At 43.1% G+C, this 23,548-nt stretch overlaps 1 protein-coding gene across 2 annotated transcripts; it reads left to right on the top strand.

Annotated features, from left to right (window-relative positions):
* The first annotated feature begins 440 nt into the window (after nucleotides 1-440).
* Nucleotides 441-17,459, top strand: zgc:114200 (Gamma-secretase subunit Aph-1b-like). 2 transcript variants are annotated; one of them, XM_063210394.1, is made up of 7 exons: nucleotides 441-988; nucleotides 1,422-1,592; nucleotides 3,616-3,689; nucleotides 6,307-6,429; nucleotides 8,356-8,483; nucleotides 12,370-12,493; nucleotides 16,446-17,459. In XM_063210394.1, exons 1-7 carry the CDS (start codon nucleotides 876-878, stop codon nucleotides 16,487-16,489), a joined length of 777 nt encoding a protein of 258 aa, XP_063066464.1. In that variant the 5' UTR covers nucleotides 441-875; the 3' UTR covers nucleotides 16,490-17,459. The 2 variants fall into 2 exon arrangements, with proteins under 2 accessions (XP_063066464.1, XP_063066465.1); XM_063210395.1 differs by having other exon boundaries at nucleotides 16,391-17,459.
* Nucleotides 17,460-23,548: the final 6,089 nt, after the last annotated feature.

Below are 23,548 nucleotides of genomic sequence, written 5' to 3'. Positions count from 1 at the left end.
GACCACGAGGGGATGCCAGGAGGGCCACGAGCAAAACATAAACTTAACAACCCCAGTGGAGTCATTTTCATCTTTACAATGTAAATAGGTTTATAATATGTATTGTAAATGTAAATAGGTTTATAAATATGTATTGTGCTTTCTGTAGTACTTGAATGGGTTGATGAATAAACCAACTTCAAACCAGGTGCACAGAAAAAAATAGTGTGGCACGGCCTATGTTAGGGGGTCCTTGGCTGGAATCTACTGGTATATGGGAGCCTTGTCATAGAAAACTTTGGGACCCCCTGCACTACATCACCCTGCCTGCCCAAATAAATCAGGAGAGATACTGCGCCACCTTGTGTTTGTAGCTCAGTACTGCATACCCAAGGGACGACACCCGGAAGTACAAGGCAGTGACGAAGCCAACCCCAGGAAATGACATCACACGTCAAGTATTCCAGGAGAAAGAGGAAGTAAAACGCTAAGTTTGGAAGTGTTTTGTTATAATAATTGAGAGAATATAATGTTTTGAAGATGTTGAAAAGCCAACTAAACGCGTAAAAGGGTCCTGTTTTGCGAAAAAGCAACCATAGACCTTGGCGATCATAGACGGGGTTATCTTGTATCAGTAGCGCTGATTTTGGTTTCAAGTCATTGTGTACAGAGGAATGCAAGTGGTTTTCTGTGGTAGCATTTCATTGTTTGGTCAATGATCCTGAAAGCCCTTGCCTAAATTGGCAGATTTGGGAAACATTTGCGATTTGTTTCAACACTTCCATTAGCATGTGTTTAAATTGCGAGATTTAGCGTTCAATCGAAGGACTTGCGGTGACTGGTAGCGGTGGTGTAGCGCGCCCCTCATCTCGCCCTTTTTTACGGTACAACTAGCGATGACGCTTGCGGTGTTTTTTGGCTGTGCATTTATTGCATTCGGCCCAGCCTTCGCTCTTTTTATATTCACTATAGCCAAGGATCCACTAAGAGTAATCATTCTCATAGCAGGGTAAGCAATCTTTGACTTTAATTTGATGTTTTAATCCCCATGCAGACACCTGAGTAGCACATGACTTCACCCAGCTGATGCGCTTTCTGCCTCAGTTCCCCCAGTTGGGTGACGCACAGTTACGCTGACTTGTTTCATATGAATGAATCGTTGTTTGTTTATTGTCTTAACTACGTTTTGTCAGTGTCTTGTTTTAACTAATTGGATTAACCTAAATATCTCACAATAATTCTCTGTAGCTGTTGCTGGACCACAACCTTTTGATGTCCACAGACTTTTCCACATTTTCCACATACTTTGCCAACAATTACTTTTCAGCTATACTACAATGCATTTGTGTCATTTACACATTCAAGTTTTACCTGTAAAAAAGAGAGAGCACCGTGTAATCATATAGCAGCCCGCAGTGTGTAATACTATCTTTGCTTTCTAGGGCATTCTTTTGGCTTTTATCCCTATTGTTATCGTCCTTGGTGTGGTTCATCGCCACGAAAGCCAGTAACGCAGATGACACGAGCTTACAGAGAGGCCTGCTGATATTCGGGGTCATATTCTCCGTATTGCTGCAGGAGGTGTTCCGTTACGGCTACTACAGAATTCTGAGGTAAGTCTAGTACGGTATTAGGCCTTTTCGACTGTGTCACTTGTTCATCTAAGGTGCTGTTTCCACGTAGCTGGATATTTTTATATGTGGATATTTTTTTTTCTCCTGGTTGCATTGGTTTTGCATTGTTTTTGGCCTTCCATTTCCACTAGCAGATATTTAAAATCCAGGAGGGAAAAAAAGCAGGAGAAAAAAATATCCTGTTTAGGGGGCTGAGACGCATTTGTTACAATGGAGGATTTATTTGTATCCACATGTTGCGTTTACACCTGAACAGGAGAAAAAAATACCCTGCTAAAAAAATATCCTGCTACGTGGAAACAGCACCTAAGTCTGCTCATGATGACACAAAAACAAGATATTGTGTATCTGTACGTGATGGTTTTCATTTATCCAGCTCGTGTGCAGGTCGTTGTCCCTGTCCACACAGAGGTTGTGATGTCAATCAAAACATCATCTTTGTTTCAATGCTTTGAGTATAGGCATTATTATTGTTGAATGTCCTTTCATGGATGAGCTTTATTTATTTGAAAAGAACGGCGTGGTTCCCGTTCAATATGCGGAGGACTCTTAGAAAGATGATACATTAGAAAATAAGTAAAATTGTGTAATTTAAAGGTCTCTACCCTGCAAGGAAAATGAAATGGCAAAATAGCACTAAGTCCACCCCAAGTTATCCAAGAAACCTGTTATACTCAGCATAGCTTTCTAAAACACAGCTGTAGGTTTGCTAGTTTATTGGTCAGATTTGTTATCAGTAATGTGGAAATATAGGCCTACATGCGCATGGTGATAGTGTTTCAAGGTTAATGTGCAACTCGTGTAATCAATCCGGCCATCTTGCCCCTCTGCCATAAAAATCAGAGGCTGTATTAACGTCATGGGTTGAGAACAAACCAGTAACCCATTGTAATGAAATGTGAAAAAGGTATGGTTAATATGACTGTCAAGGAAATTAGGACCTAACTTGGAGAGAAAAAAACATGCCAGTATGTTCCTTATGTCAATGATTTGGCTCTTTTGTTTTCACCTAGCTGGACTTGTTGTCAAGGGCAGAGCACAGACTTCCTGTATGTCCCTGGTTACGAATTGCTTATGACATACATGTATACTTACAGCACCTAAGTGTCAGATAAACTATTGGAAAGCTGTCATTTTGAGGTGGAGAGGCACAGTGCAGCACACAAGATGTTGTAAACAGACATACAAAACATTGAACAAAAAAGACACCGCACACTGCTTAGGCCTACTGTTCTTTTTCTTACTTTATTTTTCGGAGCAAACAATGCGTTTCGCCTAGTGCGTCATCAGGTTTGCTCTTTTCTGATGACATACTGGGCGAAACGAGTTCTTCGCTCTGAAAAAATAAAGTAAGAAAAAGAACAGTAAGCAGTGTGCGGTGTCTTTTGAATTTTGTTCATTGTTCACCTTCTCCTGCCTCACACCTGCACCTGCATTGCTGAGGGCTTGTGCACAAGGACTCTCTTGAACTTAGACATACAAAACAGTCAATGTGCGTTGTAATGGTGTGGTTTTTGGAATGGTGGAAATTGTTTGGCCCGTAAATTCTGTTATCAGGTAGTGTCATCAGGATCATTTATTGGACAAGCTGTTGAAGCGCTCTTTAGTTGTGTATCATCGTGTATCAAAAAAACTAGGTCAATGCAAGTAGTGTCTTGTGTGCTCCCCCATTAACATGTATTACAGCTTGTGCTGCTGTGCTGTTCAATTTGTGGTGCTCTTTTTTCATGTGGTGGTGCACCACAGAATGGTGTTTGTATGGGAAACATTCTATGTAACAGTAGCTGTTGTAACATGTAACATTTTCCTCTTTTGTGCTTCACACGTGACATTGATACACTTATGCGTTCTGTGACCTGTCCTTCTGGTTTCAGTTCACAAGTGACCTTATAACAGTACCCCTTTATTCTCCACTGCACTACATCCCCGATCCTCTGACACACTGTACTGTACTGTAATGTCCGCATGCACCACTGATCAATCCTGTCCTTTGTGAACGCAGGAAGGCCAATGAGGGGTTGGCTGCCATCAGTGAAGACGAGAGCTCCACGATATCGGTCCAGCAGATGGCCTACGGTACGTCCTCTCCTGCCCGTCTCTCTCCCTCTCTCCTGCTGCTGTGGCTCTCGCTCTCGCTCTCTCTCTCTCGCTCGCTCGCTCTCTCGCTCTCTCTCTCTCTCTCTCTCTCTCTCTCTCTCTCTCTGTCCCTACATGCTCTCTTGTCATCCAATACTTCCTCTCCTGGCCACAGTTCCTTGTAGGCCTCAATTGCACCAGATATGCATGCACAAATTCATTCTGCTGTTTGAGAGAGACACACTTGCACTCACACTTCCACACACCTGCACTTTCTCATGCACTACTACTGCTATTGTACTGTGCTGCTCTGTAAATTAGAGTTTGTTGCAATTCTCAGTTGAAGTGAAATGTTTTTAATATATATATGGGTGGTTGACGTTTAAGGCCGTAACACACTTAAAGGAGGAAACCTATTCCAATTCCTGAAATAATGGGTGGAAAAATTTGGGGGGGGGGGGGGGGGGGGGGGGGGGGGGGGGGGGGGGGGGGTGGGGGGAATTGAAAAAAAGAAGCACTCAGGGTGGGGGGGGGGGGGGGGGATTGAAAAAAAGAAGCACTCAGTGGTTCGTGGAATTTCGCTTAATTTTTGCCATTTTTGGGAAAATGTGTCCTGTGGTGTGACATCATTGGTGTGGTAATATACAATAAAATGATTAATATTCTGCACAAACATATCCCCAATGCTCTTTCTGCTATGGTTCCTTTAACCCCCACCCCACATACACACTACTACCCACCCGCACCCGCACCCCCACCCACACACGCCTATGCGTTGTACAGGCAGACAACTGTGATTTCACTGCATGGTTTCACTGTATTACTTGTAATAAACTTTTTTTCCATCCATAAGAGCAGTCACACCACGGGACACCATAAATTAACCTAAGCACTGTGTGACAGAAACATTGCAATATGTAGACATATTAAGATGTTAATAGACACCTTAAACTTCCACACCACTCTCCAATAACTGAGGTATAACTGGTTCATTTACATTTGTTTTCAAGAGGAAAAATATCAATTTTGTAGGTTTTTAACTAATGTTACGTAAAACAGGGCGTCATGTCAACCACCCACATATGTTTGTTTATTTTACTTTTTATGGCACAATACAGATAAAATAATAACAAGTGTAATAGTGAAGTTTTGTAATTGCACACTACAGCCCCATACTCACAGCTGTTGTGAAGCTTTCAAAGTGTCCAGTTGATTCACGGTCATATTATAACCACAATTCCCACTTCATTTTTTACCCCCACAAATCTTTTCGTCAGTTGCAATGTAATTTGCTGGAGTGTGCAGTGCACTGATAAAGCATGTCAGGCTTACAGACTGATGATGATGATGATGATGATGATGATGTAACGTAATAGCTTATCCGAGCGGGAGTTGCTCCTAGTTCACCCCATCAGTCTACATCAGACAGCTGACTGCTCTACTCTGCCTGTAACCTAAATACTGGAGTCTCCTCTCCTCTCCTGACCACTCCACTCCACTCCTCTAAAGGGCCGTACACACACGTCGCTTCTATTTACTCGCTACTAGCTCACTCGCCTATTCGCCACTCGCTCTGGGTGATTTTGTTTACTGGTTGTCATGGCTCCCGCTGTCCGCGCCAACAGCGTCCGTACGGAAACAAAATGTACGCTGTTTAACGTTGATCGTGTGCTGTGCACAACCATGCATATGAGCCTTTGATGTTGTACACTGTACTGGATGTATTTTCCTCAACACTTTTAACCAAAGTGTGATGGCGTGCGGTGCGTGCAGAAGTTGGGTGGTCAGAACACCACAGGGGCAACGTCACCTGTCAATAATCTGTATTCTGCATTCCAATTGGTTACTCGCTTAACTCGCGTCGCTCGAAGATAAAATAAGTTTATCTCGGAACCCGCCCACATCGCATCGCTTGTACTCTCCTCGCCTACTCGCCAGCGAGACTCGCTGGAACACGTAGACATTCTATTGACTTCATCCGCTGAGCGAGTAACTAGCAGCGACGTGTGTGTACGGCCCTTAACTGTAGCCTAAAGTGCTGGACTCTCCTTCTCTTCTCTTCTCTTCTCTTCTCTTCTCTTCTCTTCTCTTCTCTTCTCTTCTCTTCTCTTCTCTTCTCTTCTATGATCTCCTCTTCTCTTCTCTTCTATGATCTCCTCTTCTCTTCTATGATCTCCTCTTTCCTCTCCTCTTCTCCTCTCCTCTCTTCTCCTCTCCCCTCCTCTGCTGGTATCACAATTGTTGCATCATTATTCTGAAGTCACCGTTCTTCCAGGCCCTCTCCCTTTTCATTACGCAGATGTCCTGAGACAAGCACTTTTTAACATCCTGGCCCATTGAAAAACTAGACAGCAGGCTAATGAGACGAGAGCATGCCATCTGGCAGTCCAGTCTTTCTCCCACTCTTTCTTGCTCTCTCTCTCTGTGTGTGTCTCTTTCTCCACACATTTTGCTTGAGTGTCTTTTAAACTTTAACATTGTGTTATGCAGACGAATGCACCAAGAGTCCTATTTATTGACCATGACCAATCATTTGCATTTCATGTAACATCGTGGGAGTGATGCTGGTTTTGGTCTCCATGGTAACAACTTTGTTGTTGTTATTTTGTTGCCATAGTGGCGGGCCTGGGCTTCGGGATCATGAGCGGGGCGTTCTCCATGATCAACATCCTGTCGGACTCCTTGGGGCCGGGCACGGTGGGCATCTTCGGAGACTCCCAGTACTACTTCATCACCTCAGGTTGGTGCCCATTGGTTACTTCAGATTACCATTTAGAAGTAAAGACGTGCGGCTCTGCCGAGGCCTAACGGTAGGGCACTGGGTTACTATGCCGGCGACCTGGGTTTGATTCCGGCCCGGGTCATTTGCCGATCGACCCCCATCTCTCTCTCTCCCCCACTCGCTTCCTGTCGCAAAAAAAGCCCTTCAAATATATATATTTTTAAAGACGTAGATGGGTGCAGGGCCTAATTAATGCACAGGCTAGATATGGCAGCAGCCTAGGGCCAAAAAGTGTGAGGTTGCGTGCACATCCCAAAAAGCAGTTGCAGTGGGTGACACCTGAAGAAGACCTTGCAGTTCGAAACATTAGGCCAAGTTTGGCCAAACGTTAGAAATTGCAGAATTGTCAGAAGATGCAATATAGAACAAAACACATATCGTCTTGAGTACAATCTGTGAACTTATTATCCTTAATTCATAGCTGTCACTGTAAATGTATCACAAAATGTCCCTTGGGGGATGGTGGGGTGGGCACAGCAGCCTGTAGTCTAGGGGCCCCAGGTCATCTTAATCCGGCCCTGGGTGCGCACATCCACAAAAAACAATAATCCAGGTCCCAGACAATGGTAGTAGATAGTAGGGATGGGATATCGGTATAGGTGTATCAGTATCGGGTTCAGATATCAACATAATTCAGAGATCGCATCGGATCGGAATTTTCCCAAAGTATCGGAACTTTCCTGATACTGACATTGAGCCATGTGTAATGTTAATTTCAAATCATAACACTTGCATATTAGTTTTCAGGATGGGATTGTTACATTTTTACTTGCTACTTTTTACTTATTAGTTGTTTTCCTGTTCTTCTGACTTCCTTTTCTGACCTAATAGTCTACTTGGGCCTACCTCAAGTTGAAACCCATGTATAATATATTGTTGTGGTATAGGATCGGAGTAGTATCGGTATCAGCAGATATCCAAATTTAGATATCGGGATAGGATCGGAAGTGAAAAAATGTGTATTGGTGCATCCCTAGTAGATAGTGTGAGAGAGTGGTCTGCGCACTGTTTATGAGTTTCAAAAATATATTTACTTTATTTAACAAAGGGCAACATTTTGACTGGTGGATCAAACTGTTTCTTTTGATTCCACCAAGGTGTAAAGAAGGGAGTTGGACTGTATATCACATGGTTGCAGGTTCAATTCCCACACTTGTCAATCCCTTCCCTCCGCCCCCATGGCTGCAGTGCCCTTGAGAAAGGCACATATCCCCACACTGCTACAGGGACTGTAACCTATACCCTGTAATATCTGTAGCTTTGGATAAAAGTGTCAGTTATGTGTTATGTAATGTGTCAATCTGCCTCTGTAGAGAAAACACTACAGTACCACAGCTGTCAACCCAGGCAGAAAGAAAGAAAGATGAAAGAATGACCTTGGAATCATGTTTTTGAATGTTGAATAAAAACTTTGATCATCGATGGCATTGAGCTCGCATCACTAGGGTGGAGGAAACCGGATGTAACTGAGTCAACGTCAGGGTGGTGCAACCACAGCTAATGTCACTATATAGATTTTTTTTTTTTTGTGGATTATCTAAGAAGCATGTCCAGTGCATTACATTAATTAATTGCAAATTACTAATTAATTCATGGGCATTAGATGTGAACACATTCACCTGACTTCTTCACCCCAAAAAAACGTCATTGTCACTCTGGCTAGAAGCATCAGCTGAGAGTAGGGGTGTAAATCACAGCCACCATGACGATACGATTCAATCAATATCTTATTATTCGATGCGATACGATTAGATTATTTTCGATACTTAAGAATGCCCCACGATACGATGCGATTCGATTCAATCATCAGAATATATCAATACATTTCGATATTATTTACACCCCTAGCTGAGAGTAATGTAATATTTGACCTTGTGTTCCCAGCATTCATGACCTTGGCCCTGACCCTGCTGCACACCTTCTGGGGCGTGGTGTTCTTCGAGGGCTGCGAGAAGAGCCGGTGGTGGGTCATCGGAGTGGTCGTTGCGATGCACCTACTGGTGTCCTGCCTGGTTAGTGTACAACACACACACACACACACACACACACACACTCAGATTGGTCATGCAACACCAACTGGTGTCCTGTCTGGTTACACACACGCACACACACGCACACACATGTACATACACGTACACACACGTACACACACATAGTACACACACATGCTACACCTACTGGTGTCATGCCTGGTTAGTTTACAGTGCACAACCACAGATAGACAGACAGACAGATAGACAGATAGACAGACAGACAGACACACGCGCACACAGACACACGCGCACACAGACACACGCGCACACAGACACACGCGCACACAGACACACGCGCACACAGACACACGCGCACACAGACACACGCACACACAGACACCTGCACACACAGACACACGCGCACACAGACACACGCACACACAGACACACGCACACACAGACACACGCACGCGCGCACGCACGCACACACGCACACACGCACACACGGACACACGGACACACGGACACGCACACACGGACACACGCACACACGCACACACGCACACACGCACACACGCACACAGACACACACGCACACAGACACACAGACACACAGACACACAGACACACACAGACACAGACACACAGACACACAGACACACAGACACACAGACACACAGACACACAGACACACAGACACACAGACACACAGACACACAGACACACACACACACAGACACACACACACACAGACACACACACACACAGACACACACACACACAGACACACACACACACAGACACACACACACACAGACACACACACACACTCACACTCACACTCACAAATATGAAGACAAAAAATATCAAGAAAAGACTACCAATAGTTCCCATTATGTCCTCCCAGAGCACCTTTCCTTAGGTTGTCCCATTTAAAGTAGAGTTGATCCTTTATTCACACCCGAGGAGGTGTCTAGCATTTTACATATAATGCACATGGCAAGACAGATGAAATTGCACAGATCTGCAAACAGATTGTATTAAGTACACAGAGTATTGCAGCTCAAACATATTGCTAAAATCTGTATGCCTATAAACATAAATTGATCAAAAAAAATGGGATGCTAAAGCCCGATTCTCACAGGATAAATATTACCTATGGACCCCTGGTAATTTGCAATTACCCCCAGACCTCCAGGATTTTTCGGGGCGCATTCGAACGGGATAAGAAAACGTCTGTTATTTACTCAATTCACAGACATTATAAGGGGGTGCAGACGGCGCGCCTATGTGAAATTACCCCAGGACATCTGTGTTTTGCCGAAATACAGTAGGTAATTCGTGGCAGAATTATTACTTCAGAAATCACGGACATGGCCCATTCGCACAGGACTCAGAACTCAGACATTCTCTGTAATTATTCTGAATTACTGGGGTTCCATAGGTCCCAGTGTTTCCCAACCTTTTTTGACTCGCGTACCCCCTAAGCCTTTTTGTTGTACCATGAGTACCCCCTATCTCATGCTCTCTATATATTCCTTTATCCCAGTATGACTATACTCTATTCAATTGTCATTATCTCATTTTTCAGCGTACCCCCTGAGGTGTGCTCGCGTACCCCTAGTGGTACACGTACCCCTGGTTGGGAAACACTGCCATAGGTAATAAAAGTCCCGTCTGAATCGGGCTTAATACTAGTCATAGGAGGTCAGGAGTGAAAGGATGTTGGGTAAGACCTACTAGCTATCACCACTGGAGGGAGCACTGGGCTTATAGATGAAAATGCATTACCCTCTAATTGGAGTATCGCAAGGCTTGGATTATTTTAACCTCGTATGCTGTACAGTGACTTGCTAAACAAACAGACACAAATTGCTCTGTACCCATACATGTAGACTACACTAAAATATATCGTTGTAGTGGAAGAGGCATGAAACCATCACAAATCATCAATTAGTATAAGGAGGTGAAGAGGCTGAATGATTGCTTTCAAATCTGTTTTGGGTGAATGAGCCAAATATTACCGGCATGATGACACGACAATTGAGGCTTTTGAGTTTGGATGACTGTAGACTGGTTGAAGGCTCTTACTGAAGAGAGGTGTGTGTGTGGGTCAGTCATGTTTTAGTAGAAGCACACGTCAGGGTGGTGCAACGACAGCTAATGCCACTCCTTTAGGGATTTTCTAAGAAGCATAGTCATTGCAGTACATTAATTACCAATCGCTAATTAATTACTTTATGGGCCTTAGCGGTCATTGTCCTACCTGACGTCTGAGCCCAAAAAGTGTCATTGACCCATGCATGCATTCTCCACTGGAGGGCAGTAGTGGGTTCAGCTTCTTCAAAGACAGTGTAGTGAGATTCAGTGTCTGTGTTTTTATTACAGTGTGTACTGTATATGTGATGGCTGAGTCTTCTTGGAACAGACATTCAATTTAAAAAATCTGTGTCTTATGTAATATGATGCTATTGCTGAGTCTTCTAGAAATAGAGACATTCAGTGCAAAAGTCAGATTCCGTGTGTTGTGATGTGAGGAGTTTTCTAGGAACAGAGAGCTTCAATATAAAAACAAGATTATTTATCTTAATTGATATGTTAGCTGAGTCTTCTAGGAACAGAGAGTCAATTCAACAGTCAACATCTTATATCTTATCATATACAAGTCAGATTCTTTGTGTGTTATGATGTCATGGAGGAGTCTTCTAGGAACAGACATTTAATATAAAATACAGTTTTTTGTAAGAAGTGTGTGGGCGTGTGAATTCAAAGTGAGAGACGGGAAGAATCAGGAAATGACCTCGGGCCAGAATCAAACGGGTTCCCCGGCGTAACCGTACAATGCCTAGCCGTTTGAGTCATGGGCGAGGCCGGTCAGACGGCTGCCAGGCCTTTGCAATGGATCTGACTACATTGATTATTTTACTTGCAGTTTTTGGGAACTCTGTCACAGTCCGTATTCCTTTAGTCCCTGTGTTGTGGTCAGTATAACGTCAAAGCTTTTACCGTTTGTCACAGCTATGCTTTTTTTGTCGCCGCACATTGCAACGTATGTAATAAGTAAATTGTTCAAAGTGGACGTTTGGGTTTTTTCCCCCCAGGGCTGTAGGTAGTAATGAGTTACGCTATATGTGAGGTGAGGTCAGCACTGTGTTCATATAGTCTGGCCAAAGGTCTGTGTAGGGACAGATGGTGGCTACTGTTTAGCTGGTGGTTATTATGGCGTGGACCGGTGTTTGCGAAGAATAGACCTCCGTGGCTGTCAGAGTGGTCTCATAAAAAAACAAACGGATCATTTTTGTCACATGTTTTCAAATGGTTTAGTGGTCAATGCCCTTCACAAACCATAAGGGTAGCAACGCATTTGTCATTTCCTTGACATTGGGGATGTACTTGTCTGAATCTATGAGTGTGACAAATGCAGAAACATTCAAGTGGGTGCCTCGTTTGTTAACAAGTGTTGAAACATCAGTTGACATCAGTACTTTCCCAGAATTGCATTAGTTCCTCTGATGGGAGATGTTGGAGGGCGGTGTCGGTGCATCACCAATAAGTCTGGCCATGCAATAGTTTTTTTTTAATCAGATTTATTTTATCAAATTTAACAATAATATCTTTATGAGTAAATTAATGAATGAATGCATGAATGACCTGTCTGAGGTTCAGCTCATTTCCATAATTGCACTGCATTTGACAAAATGGGAAGGAAAAGAAAGAACATTTCTGAAGAATCATTTTGACAGTCTTGCAATGGTTAATACTCTATGTCAAAATGCCAGACAAATTAAGTGTTAAGAGTTAACTTATTGTTGTTGTGTGTCTTCTCTCTCTCTCTCTCTCTCTCTCTCTCTCTCTCTCTCTCTCTCTCTCTCTCTCTCTCTCTCTCTCTCTCTCTCTCTCTCTCTCTCTCTCTCGCTCTCTCCAGTCGCTGTTGAACCCTCTGTACTCGGGCAGCCTGCCCCCCGTCTACGTCATCATGGTGCTCATGGCAGTCTGGGCCTTCTACTCCGCGGGGGGGTCGCTATCCAGCCTCACACAGCTCTGCTCTCGTAAGACACGACACAACACGACACGACAGTGGGGGCTGTGGCCTCCTTTAGATGCTGACTTACAGATGGGTGATTTAGCTCGGTGGTTCTCAACCTTTTTTGAACAAGCACCCCCTTGACAGCATCATAAGCGAGTCAACGCCTCTGTTAGTATTAAGAAGTAAAATAAACAAATGCACCCCACCAATAAAAAGTAAAGCTCCCTATGAGAAACACTAGATAAACAGTAGCCCTTGACAAGGTCCGAAGGTATCGGTCAGCCTTTTGCAATTGATATTTCAGATTGTATTGATTACATTTTTTGCAGTTTTGGAAGCTATTTCCTTTGCATTGTCAGCTTTTAAAGCTTTTGGAATGTTTTCAAACCGCTGGTTTTCAAGGGAACCAAAGCAGCTGATAGCCCTTCACCGCGCAAATAGAGATCTAGTATCACTCAACCTTTGTAGGTCATGAGAGCATACTGGAAGTGTGCTAGTGGAGCCTTTGCATGGTGATCAGCATTTTTCAACGCTAGCTAATTTGGTTAAGATGTTAAATCTTACTAGTCACAGATACACTCACTACTATTCAAAGTGGCTAGTAAGTTTTCTTTTCTACCAGTCAAACTGAATTTTCACCCACATTTGGCCAGCTGGCGGGTGTTCATTTAGACCCCCAACTAGAAGTGTGCTAATGTCGTATTTGCAGTCCAGGAGAGCTAAGTAGAAGTGTGCTGGTGTGGCATTTGCAGGTCAGGAAAGCAAATGAATAGGGTTCTATGATCAATGGTCTGGCCACTACCAGGAAAGTCATCAACAGATAGGGCACATTTAAGCAGTCTGATCTCATTGGTTAGCCAGGTGATGCCACCTAGCACCTTCGCTCAGTTAAATTTCATTCCATCGACTTGGTCAGGAATTGCAGCTAGAAAAAAAATCATTTGCCTGCACCAGGGAGTGATTGACCAATCAAAGTGTCAATGATGAAACAATGACATTGTCTTTCCTAGTCCGTCTGCGACTTAGCAATTGCTACTGTCTCGAACCCAAAAGCCAACGATTGATTAAATCAAAATTACACAAATCTGAAGTGGATTGAACAAGTCTTGGTGCTGCAAGATCATACAGTTTTCTTGAAGTGAAAGAAACTGGCTGATGCATCAGGCGAGTTATCAATACCTAAGCAATACCAAAGCCGGTCAAGTGTAGCCTGATTATCATCGACTTTCAAATCTCTTCAAGACTTGGTCTGACCAAGAGCATAACAATTAGCATTTCCCTAACAGCATTTCTCAGATGGCCTCCCTTGGTTTGCTAATGATTGTTTGCTTCCCAACAAAGTGGGAGGAGTTCCCGTATTTGCGGGAACTCAGAAAGTACTTGCATTGCTCTTGACCTGACTGGTAGCAACGCTGAAGCTGTTGCGTCACTAGGAGGGCACGGCCTGGCTAGGTCAAGTGGGGCAGGGTAGAGAATGTTGAAGTTGTACCAGAGAACCCCAAAAGGCATGTTCTTAGAACAAAGAACTTGGAGAATGTTCGGTATTTTTGCAATGGAAAATCGAATTTAAATTGCTTGGTTTATTAGTGCGTGAGTTACTTTCCACAAGCTATGGTTCACTGAAGGCTGTATCCCAATATCACTATATGTGACAAATACATTTCTCTACTCTACAATTTGTCTGACAAGTTGTTGAAATGCTTGCGTTTAATAGCAATGCTTATGTAAGCACTTCAATGCAAAAGTCAGGCCAACTGTTCTTCAATTAGTTTGAAATGACGCGTTGAAAATGTTCAGATGTCTTCACTTTGTCTGAAGCCATTTTTACATGCGTTTATGTATGTACTATACACCAGAAGCTTTTCTGATTCCTTGGACTTTTTTGTTCTCTGCTTTCATGGAGTGTGTTTTTCAAATACACATTCTTTTTTAGCTGAAGTGGTATGATCTGGGGGAGTACACACAAATAGCCAGGGCAAATCCGGTGGTGACGTCCTATGACACATTTTTATGTGGTCAGTTTAGTTGTTAATGTCAATGTAGGATGAACGGCAAGCGCTTTCTTTATCCTATATGGGTTACCCCAGTACCTGATGGACATATGCACTGTAGTAAAACCAGTATTTAGAATTCACCACACAAAGTGCTCTGTATGAACGAATTCCATAGGCTTAGTAAATGATAAACACACATTCTAATGCCCAGTTGAAAATTAGGTCTCTGTAACATATTCCCTAACCGCCAGACTTTATATAGCATCTTTAATAGTCTTCCTTTAGTCCCTTTTATGTTTTGCTGGGTGTTGATGACAAATCCAAGCGGGGCTGTCCCAGCCAAGTGCTGCACATCTACAATAATGTTATGCAACACGTCTGTAACATTTTGTAATATAACACACGTCTCGTTTCATCAAGGACTTCTCTTTGTAATTGTACTTGCTGTTCTTGTCCTCTCTCTCTCTTTTTTTGGTCTCGCGCTCTGACGTCAGAGACGAGCCTTTTTGGTCCCTACGATGTGATGTGTTTAGCAGCCAGCGCTAACGCTACGCCCCAGCGGCGCGCTAATTGCTTCAGAAAATGATTAGCAGCAGTTCCATGCCGCATGGTGTTTGTGTATCCTTAGCTGTGACCTCACATTGCCACCTCCCCCGTGTTTGGGCAGCGTATGGCGTTTGACGCAGGTTCCTCAAGCAGCAGGCTAAGAGTTCGTCAAGCATGTAATAGAGAGGGAGAGACTGGAAACTTCCTCTCAAGGGCACTCAGAGGTCATAGAACGATAACTGACCTTCCCCTCCTCACCAGCTCTGCTGCAGCGATCTGGCACTTGGTTATCATGCGAACACTTCACTCTCTCTCTTGCGTAACTTGGGTCTACTTTATTATTACCTTGTTATCTTTTCATTCGAGGGGCCACTTAAAATTTTATAAAGTCCTCCAAGGGGCCGTCCTGTGAAAGCAAACCGGGATTTCCCCCTGCACTTTAGGCCTATATTGAAGATGGCCACCTTTACAACAGACCCCGTCTTCACTAGGTCCCCTGAAAATGTAACTGAATTGTATTGCAAATGTAATTTCTAAGATTGCTTTAAAAAAAAAAATCATATTTCATATGTGAATCTGCATAACATTAAAATAACATTGGGGGCTGGATAAGACGGCTTCAAGGGTCATAAACGGCCCTCGAGATATGGGTTCCCCACCCCTGTTTAGATAATAAACATCTTTAAGAAACTCCCGCACACTGACCATTTCACTGTTCTTTCTTTAACTAACGACGTTTCGGTACTAGACCTTCATCAGGCAAGGTGCCGAAATGTCGTTTATTAAAGAAAGAACAGCGAAATGGTCAGTGTGCAGGAGTTTCTTTAAGTTGCTGCTGAGTGACCCATGGTGCCATCTCCGACGCACCTGCCAGCTGAGGTGTGCGAAAAAAGTCGAAGTTTAACGTAGATAATAAACATAGCATGAATAAAACATCCTAGTGGGGGCGCTGTGGCCCAGTGCACTAAGCCCCACACAGGTTTGAGTCCAGCCTGAGCCATATCCCAATCCTACACCATCTCTCTCCCGCTGATTCCCTGTCCCGATCTTCGACTGTCTTGTTTAAATAAAGGCTAAAATGGCCAAAAACAAAAAAAACACACATCCTAGCTAATGGTTACAAATACGAGTTGCCTCCTTTAGACCATATAGTACAGCATGGTAGACTTACTTCATTGATCCCAAGGCAGTGTGAGGCCACGCAGGACTATAGAGCCCTGTTTAGACTTCATTGGGGGGTTTGAAAATCACACCAGTGCCAACACGCAGTGCATGATTCCTTTTTCTTGTTCATTATTTTCTTGTTGTTGTTATTGTTGTTGTTTTTGTTGTTGTAAGGAATGAGTTTTACTGGACATGTTTTGTTCTTTTCTTTGCAGGTAGGATGTCTGATGTGAATTCCTCCTAACTGGTTTTATGTTTTGACAACTCAAGGAGTCGCAGGGCGGGACATTGTGTTGCTGAATTCGGTGCACTAACGGGAACAGACAACCACCACACCCACCCACCTACCCCCTGCCACCACCAACCTAGCCATCCCATTGGAGGAGACAGCTGCCCATCACACAGTCATCAGTAACCTGGATCACGCGTGTGTATGTGTGTGTTGGTGTTGGTGCTGGTGGGTGGGTAGGTGGTTTGTGTGTGTGTCGGGGGTGTGTGTTTTCGTTCTATCTCTCGCTCTCTCTCTTGGGGAGGATAAACTTTCCCAAAAAAGTCATTTTTTTACGGCCTTGAGTTTTTTTTGTGGGGGGAGTAGAGCAAGTCTGGACTGCAGAAATTCTCTTTAAATCATACTCACTGTAAATAGCTTGACATACTGTAGTTTTTTTCTCTCTCTCTGTCTCTCTTTCTCACACACACACACACATTCATACAGACACACATACCGGTGTGCACAAGTCACGCACAGGTCTGTGTGGCTGTAAGAACTTTCTAGATGCACAGAAGGCTCAAGGTGGTCTTGTCTTTTTCTCTGATTCTTGATTCCTTTTCCTCCCTCCCTCTCCTCCACCACCTCCTCCTCCTCCTTTAAGATCTGGACTGGACTTTAGTTGGGACTCTGTGTAGATGTTTCTCTTATTTTTGTTTCTGTTTTTTTTTTTTTTTAATTCTCCTTTTAATCATGCAAAAATGTAAAAGCAGAAGCCTCGATCGAGGTGTCTTATTGATTGTCTTGTGAAAAAAAGAGAAATAAGGTGGTGGTGAGAAATGTTAATGTTAACACATCTCACTTCACTGTGTGTATTGAGGAGCGCGGCTCAGATATGTTGGCTTATTCAGACATCACGTTTTGGTCAGACATCAACATGTTCGCTGACTTTTTTCTTTGAATTCTCTTCATCTATACAACTGACCAAACGACGAGCCAAGCACTGTACGTACGTGGTTCCCTTTTCTGTTGCACATCCCTGTATGTCCATTAAAACTGCCTTTGTTTCAAGAATACTGCGGACATGACTTGTGGCCCTTGCATTTTACTTAATTTTTTGTTGTTGTTGTTGTGGCTAGCAACAAATGCATCCGGATTTAGTTTTGGGGTCCTTAAGCATTTTTTTTATATAGCTGCCTTGTCAGTTCTTCTTCGGATTGTTAAAAATGAAACCACTTTTTAGTTATATATGATAAAAAAAAGAAAAACGTATGTTTTGATCTGAACTTTTGGAGTTGTCAATTTGTTCAGTTGTAAGAAATTCTGTATAAAATACCTTAAATGAAATCCTCACTTTTATTGCATTTATTTTTTTAATCAGGTTTAGCCTTTTCCCAACTGCAGTATACAGCCTAGACTTCTTTAGGTGTTTCCATAGTAGGGTAACCACAAGATACACAAATGCATATCTAATGGTTCTCTTTCCAAACTGAACAGCTTACTGGTAGCATTAAAGGACATTTTTATGAATGGAACTCGGATTAATATTGGTTAGTTTTTCTGTTGGTACCTCTTGTCGAAGCACGACAATATATGAAGAGTTCAGATGCAAAACCCCCTAAGTGCCTTGAGAAAATAATCTTAATTCATTTTTATTTAATGCAAAGCTATCAAAATTGCATTTTTTTTATTTTTTTATTTGTGTAATATGTATTATCAAGTACATGAATGTAAACTAAACCAAACCAACAACGGGGTTCTCTATAAATATAGAAGTGCAGGTCTTCAGAATTGGTGTGAGGGGGTTTTGTATCTGAACTCTTTATATATTTATATTTCAGATAATGTAATCCATAGACCGGCATAGTGCATAGTATTTCACACATCACAACACGTTTGTGGTTATCCAACGCCATTTACAGTTACTAGTATTAGTTACAGTCCCTGGAGAAATGTGGGGTTTTGCCGGCATTAGCCCACAGTTGCTCCACCTCTTGGACGTTGGTCCACCTGTCAGAGATTTTGTCTGCGTGGAGGTTGTGAACAACATTATACTTGTGAATATTATTATTGACGCCAACTGGATAGGTCAAGTCAAGTCAGCTTTATTGCCAATTTCTTCATACGCACAGGTCATACAAGGAAATAGAAATTATGCTTCTCTCTATCCCATGCAAAGACATAGACATAGACAGGACTGACATTAACAAGACGGACATTAAATTGCTAGACAGGACCCATAACCGTGTAATAAGCAATCATTGGTAATTAATTAATACCAGATAACCAAATTAAAACACATCTTGGTCCCTATGTATTGAAAAGTCATGGGGGTTTTAGATCAGAGGGTTGCGGGTTTGAATCCTAGCCTGGGCGAAAGCCGACTGTTGACTGTGAAACAGTCTGACGAAAGCTAAGAGGAATATGTGCTTTATTAGCATGACTATTACGATATAGTGTCTCAAAAGCATACAAATAACGAAACAAAAATGTGAATAGTGTTATCTTAACCAATCAGTAACGGACTTCGTGGGTGAGTTCTGCATCACCACTCTCAACTGTTTGCTGATTGGCTAAACAGTGAGCGAACCAAGCTAGGAGTGTTTCGCCAGACTAGGTGCGGAGCCAAAATCTTTGGGTGGAGTACATAGGATGGCGTCGCCAGGCTATTCGAATCCCACCCTTCCACTCCCTCTTAGTCCATGGTTGAGGTGCCCTTGAGCAAGAGATTTAACCCCACACTGCTCCCTGTAACCAATACCCTGTGCTTGAAATAACTCAGTTGCTTTGGATAAAAGTGTCTGCTAAGTGTAATGTAAAAAATGGCGTTGGCGGGCTGTCTCAGGTACAGGTAAGGGGGGCTTTAAGAAAAATTATTGAAACAACTGCTCTGGGAGAAACATGTTGGTCAGAGGCTTTGTACAACATGGAGAGCCTGGTTTACCAGGCTGTTCCGTCTAGGTGCAAAAAAAAAATCCCAAATCACACAAGTCTTTACCTTGGCAATAATGAGCAGCATCAAATAACTCAACCGTTATGTTGGCATTTTTAAAAAAATCGCTTTACTCAAATTGTATTCATGTCCTAGCCTTTGTGTTCAGTGTTATTGTTTTGTTTTTCTGATCAGCTGAATCATTCTGTTGGTTTGGGCCAGATTAGAATGAGTGTGTGTGCCAGTGTTTATTGTTCCTACAATCCATTTCTCTCGGGAACAAGTTGTCCGTTCTCTTTAGCAAAGAGCTTTAGTCACCTTACATCGTAATGGTTCCCTTTTTTGGGGTCAAGACCTCTAACTTGCTCGCTCTGGTAAATGGGAAGGAAACAGTGGGCCAACACCTCTGCGTCACTAAAGCAGATTGTGTGTGCGCGTGCGTGAGTGCGGTGGTCTGGCACAGGTGAGCTCAAGCAGAACACCTGTGCCAGCTTATGTCACACCTCCTGAGAGTGTGTGTGCGTGTGTCTGGCTCTGGCATTGGTCCTACCAAAACACCTGTGCCAGGCCGTGCCATGTCTAAGAAAAGGTGTGTGTGTGTGTGTGTGTGTATATCTGAGTCACCACTCTCTGGTATTCCCACGACCTAAGACCTACTGCGCTGAAGGCACAAGACCCTACTGCATTGGAAGTTCTCTGACCATCACAGTGTGAATGACTAACAGCGGCATTCCTGAAATGGACATTCCTGCAATCGACGTTAGTCGTGTCTTTGTTTTATATGTGTGACTGTACGGCCCTCAGCTTTATGATGCCCAGAATGTGTGTATATGTGTTTAAGAGAGAATGTGGGTGTATGACTATTTCTGCACATTCTGAATGTGAGTGAGTGCCACTCTGCACGTCCAACCCAATGTGGGGATGTCTTTTTCCAGACGTGTGTGTGCGTGTGTGTCGGTCGAGGAAGTGGTTTACCCAGTACAGCCAAGCTTGGCAACCCATATTTGAGTGTGTGTGGTGGTGGGTAGTTGGCCTACAGCAACTGTAGACGTTAAATCATTCATTACCGCATGCTCTTCCGGCCTTCCCTCTGTGAAGTTGCATTGAAGTTATATTTCCAGCTTCATCGCCATACTGTTTGCAGTACCACCAATCGTTTCCTGTATATTTTTTTAATAAACATCAGATTGACATCACAGGTTTAAAATCATAGAAATTGACACGTTTCCTTCACAGAATATGATTACAGAACCTGTAAAGGAGATGAGGGAAATCTGTATCAAATTATCTGTCCCTTTAAGCTTTTAAATCTCAACTTGTCCTTCTTCACTTCAGCTGTCATACCTGGTGCGGAGCAATATTACATTTCCGTTGACTGCAGTGGCAAGTATGAATATGTAATATAATATTAAAGGACCAGTTCAGTCAATTTCAATATGCTGTTGTATTGCTCACGCTACCCTTGACTTGTCTAAGTCTCGGCTAAGCCCTTTCCGAGATATGAGCTATTCTAATGGGGGCAGCGTTTGTTTACATTTTTTTTTTTTTTATTAACATAGGCCTACTCCAAATATTTTCCCATAAGGTACCACTGTTTACTAGTTGTCTGCTGATGTTGTATAACCTTTCGGATGTTTTTGGGAATAAATAAACATGTTTTTATGAAATGTAAACAAAGAGCTGCCCCCATTACAATGACCAAGATATCGGAAAAGGCTGAAGAATAAGAAAAAAAAAACTCGGGTACTGACAAGTCCAGGGAAGGGTGAGCATTACAACTGCATGTTGAAATTCACCAAACTGGTCCTTTAAGAGGCTGCTTTATAAACAGAATTTTTAACTGGTGCCAAAAGGCCCCTCCTTCTTACGTAAATTCTTTATCCTGTCAATACAAAATGGCCTATGAATGTGTTCTGTAACTTCTTGGATGCTGTGATTCAAAATTAAAGGAATTCAATTCAAAAGCTTATCTTAATTTCAAATAGCCCTGCCCCTCTCTGCCTGTTGTTTTTAACCATGACAAATGTTAAGTTTACAAGATCTAGTGTGAATGCCTTGTATCTTATGAAAATGAGTAGGCCTACAAATTAGTACTCAAAGCGTTGGTGTTCAAACAGTGGGACTTGAGAAGAGCTATTAAATTGGGCATCTGTTCACACATCGAGTTTTCTTCAAGGTGTAAAGCAGCCTCTCTCTTGCCAGTCATGCCAATCACATAGGCTGCTAGTCATTGGGCTAGAACAGTGGTTCTCTACCTTTTTTGAACCAACGCCCCCTTGGGTTCATCATAAGCCTCCCGACGCCCCATTGACCTTATCATAGGCCTAACAACATCCCCCTTAGTATTAAAAAGTATTATAAACCAATGCCCCCTTATGGCAACTAAGCTCCACCCCCTTTTAACTGTATCCTTCTCAACACCCCCCTAAGGCTCCCCAACGCCCTCTGGGGTTCTGTACCGCCCCCGTTGAGAGACACTATGCTAGAAGGAGTCTGTACCAAAACATTCATGTGTTATTTTGTGGGCTCTTGCATAACTTCACAAATTCCTAGCTGAAGCATGCAGTCAGTACAAACATGTCTATAACGTGAGCCCTTTTTTTCTTTTTCTGTAAACTGTGAGCAGAAGAATTAAGATGCTCTTATCACAGAAATGTACAATGTATTACCGAGTTGTCTTCCACCACCGCAGCTGTGCTTGTCTGCAGGCCCACCCACAGAGGGGGACAAAGGAGTATGTTGTCCTGGGCCTAGGGAGATAGGGGACCCATAATTGGGTCTCCATTACATTGTATGTATTGGGTAGGGGGCCCTTTTAGATGACTTTGTCCTGGGTCCATCGGAAGCTGTCAGCAGACCTGCTTGTCTGATTCATGGCCAACACGTCCCCTCTACCCTGCTAATCCTGGCGATTTACTGCCAGGATTCTACACATATGACTGCAATATGTAGGAATGGGGCTTGGGCTGCCGTCTGGTCAGTGTATTGTATGGAGCCGTGTACGGGCCTGTCACCAGATAAGCAAACTAGGCAGTGGCCTAGGGGCCCCAGCTGGAAGGGCCCCCCTGGTAATAATAATGGCTATGTACTTGTATTCAAATGACAGTAATTAAACATTATGAGCGTGGCAAACCTCCCTAAATTTGACCACAAAGTGCAATGACCTATGAAAATCTCTCTTGAGGGAGCCCCTCCCAATAGTTCGGAGAGACTAAAGGGGCCCTAAGTTCTCCTTTTCCTAGGGCCCCCAAATGCCTTGAAATGACCCTGACCGGCCTCACATGGTGGAATGTAATGTCTGCTTGCACACGCTATAGTGGAGATGTCTCCATGTTTGCCTCACATGTGTGGTAGCCCACACCAGATGGATCAGGCAGTACTCTTATCATGGAGGCCACAAGTTCAGACCATGCAAGTGCTCACATTAAATATGAGCTTGGGGCAGGCAACTCCACCGTTTGTATGCAGAACATAGGCCATTGTAAGTCATCACTGTGTAATGTGCATGTCTTTTTGTGTAAGTCTATATGGATACAGGAGTCCGATAATGTAATAAGACATGCCTGACATTTAGATATCATCGTTACAGTAATATGCCTGCATATTGAATGTTTTGTTGTCAGGTCACTTGCTTTGCACCAGTAGTATAGGCTCTAGGCACCTTTACTGTAGGTCTATCCATATGAGACCTAAGACAAAAAAGTTTCATCCTTTAAGAAGTTTATTCAATTTTGAAACATCTTTGTGAGATTAAAGTGCACTTCACCCAAGCATGACCATTTTGAAGAAGCGTTTTGAAGTCCTGCATGGATGGGATTGTAAATAAAGTAAGAAACGTCGTCTGTTCGGTACACATGTCAATGCGCTAATAACACATAGACATCTGTTCAAACATTTACATTAAAACATGCACCACACCCGTCCCATGATCTGTCCCAGCCGTCCGGCTAGCCCCATATGTGAGCATACACATGTATTTTATTTGTTTGACCTCTTCTTAAGCAGCACACAGGCACTCTGATGTCTTCATGCGTCCTTTTCAAAGCAGGGCTAAGATGGCACCCTGTGTCCCATATGATGGCCGTCTAACAGGCTTTGTGTGTGTTGGACACAGTTCATTCATGGTATACGTTATATTGTGTTTGTGTTCAAGCTGTGAGAGCTTCCTATGTTTTAAACTGCACAGTATGATGGTAAAATAATGGAAACATCAACTGCCCAGTGTGATAGCAT

This window comes from Engraulis encrasicolus, chromosome 11, assembly GCF_034702125.1.
Source record: "Engraulis encrasicolus isolate BLACKSEA-1 chromosome 11, IST_EnEncr_1.0, whole genome shotgun sequence".
In the NCBI taxonomy this organism is placed as follows: Eukaryota; Metazoa; Chordata; class Actinopteri; order Clupeiformes; family Engraulidae; genus Engraulis; species Engraulis encrasicolus.
This window is presented reverse-complemented; position numbering and strand designations above follow the sequence as displayed.

Excerpts from the sequence above, each read along its gene's own strand:
- zgc:114200 (XM_063210394.1), top strand. The coding sequence starts at position 876 with ATGACGCTTGCGGTGTTTTTTGGCTGTGCATTTATTGCATTCGGCCCA. Across the intron at positions 1,593-3,615 it reads GGCTACTACAGAATTCTGAG|GAAGGCCAATGAGGGGTTGG; the intron begins GTAAGTCTAGTA and ends TTGTGAACGCAG. Across the intron at positions 12,494-16,445 it reads CCTCACACAGCTCTGCTCTC|GAGTCGCAGGGCGGGACATT; the intron begins GTAAGACACGAC and ends TGACAACTCAAG.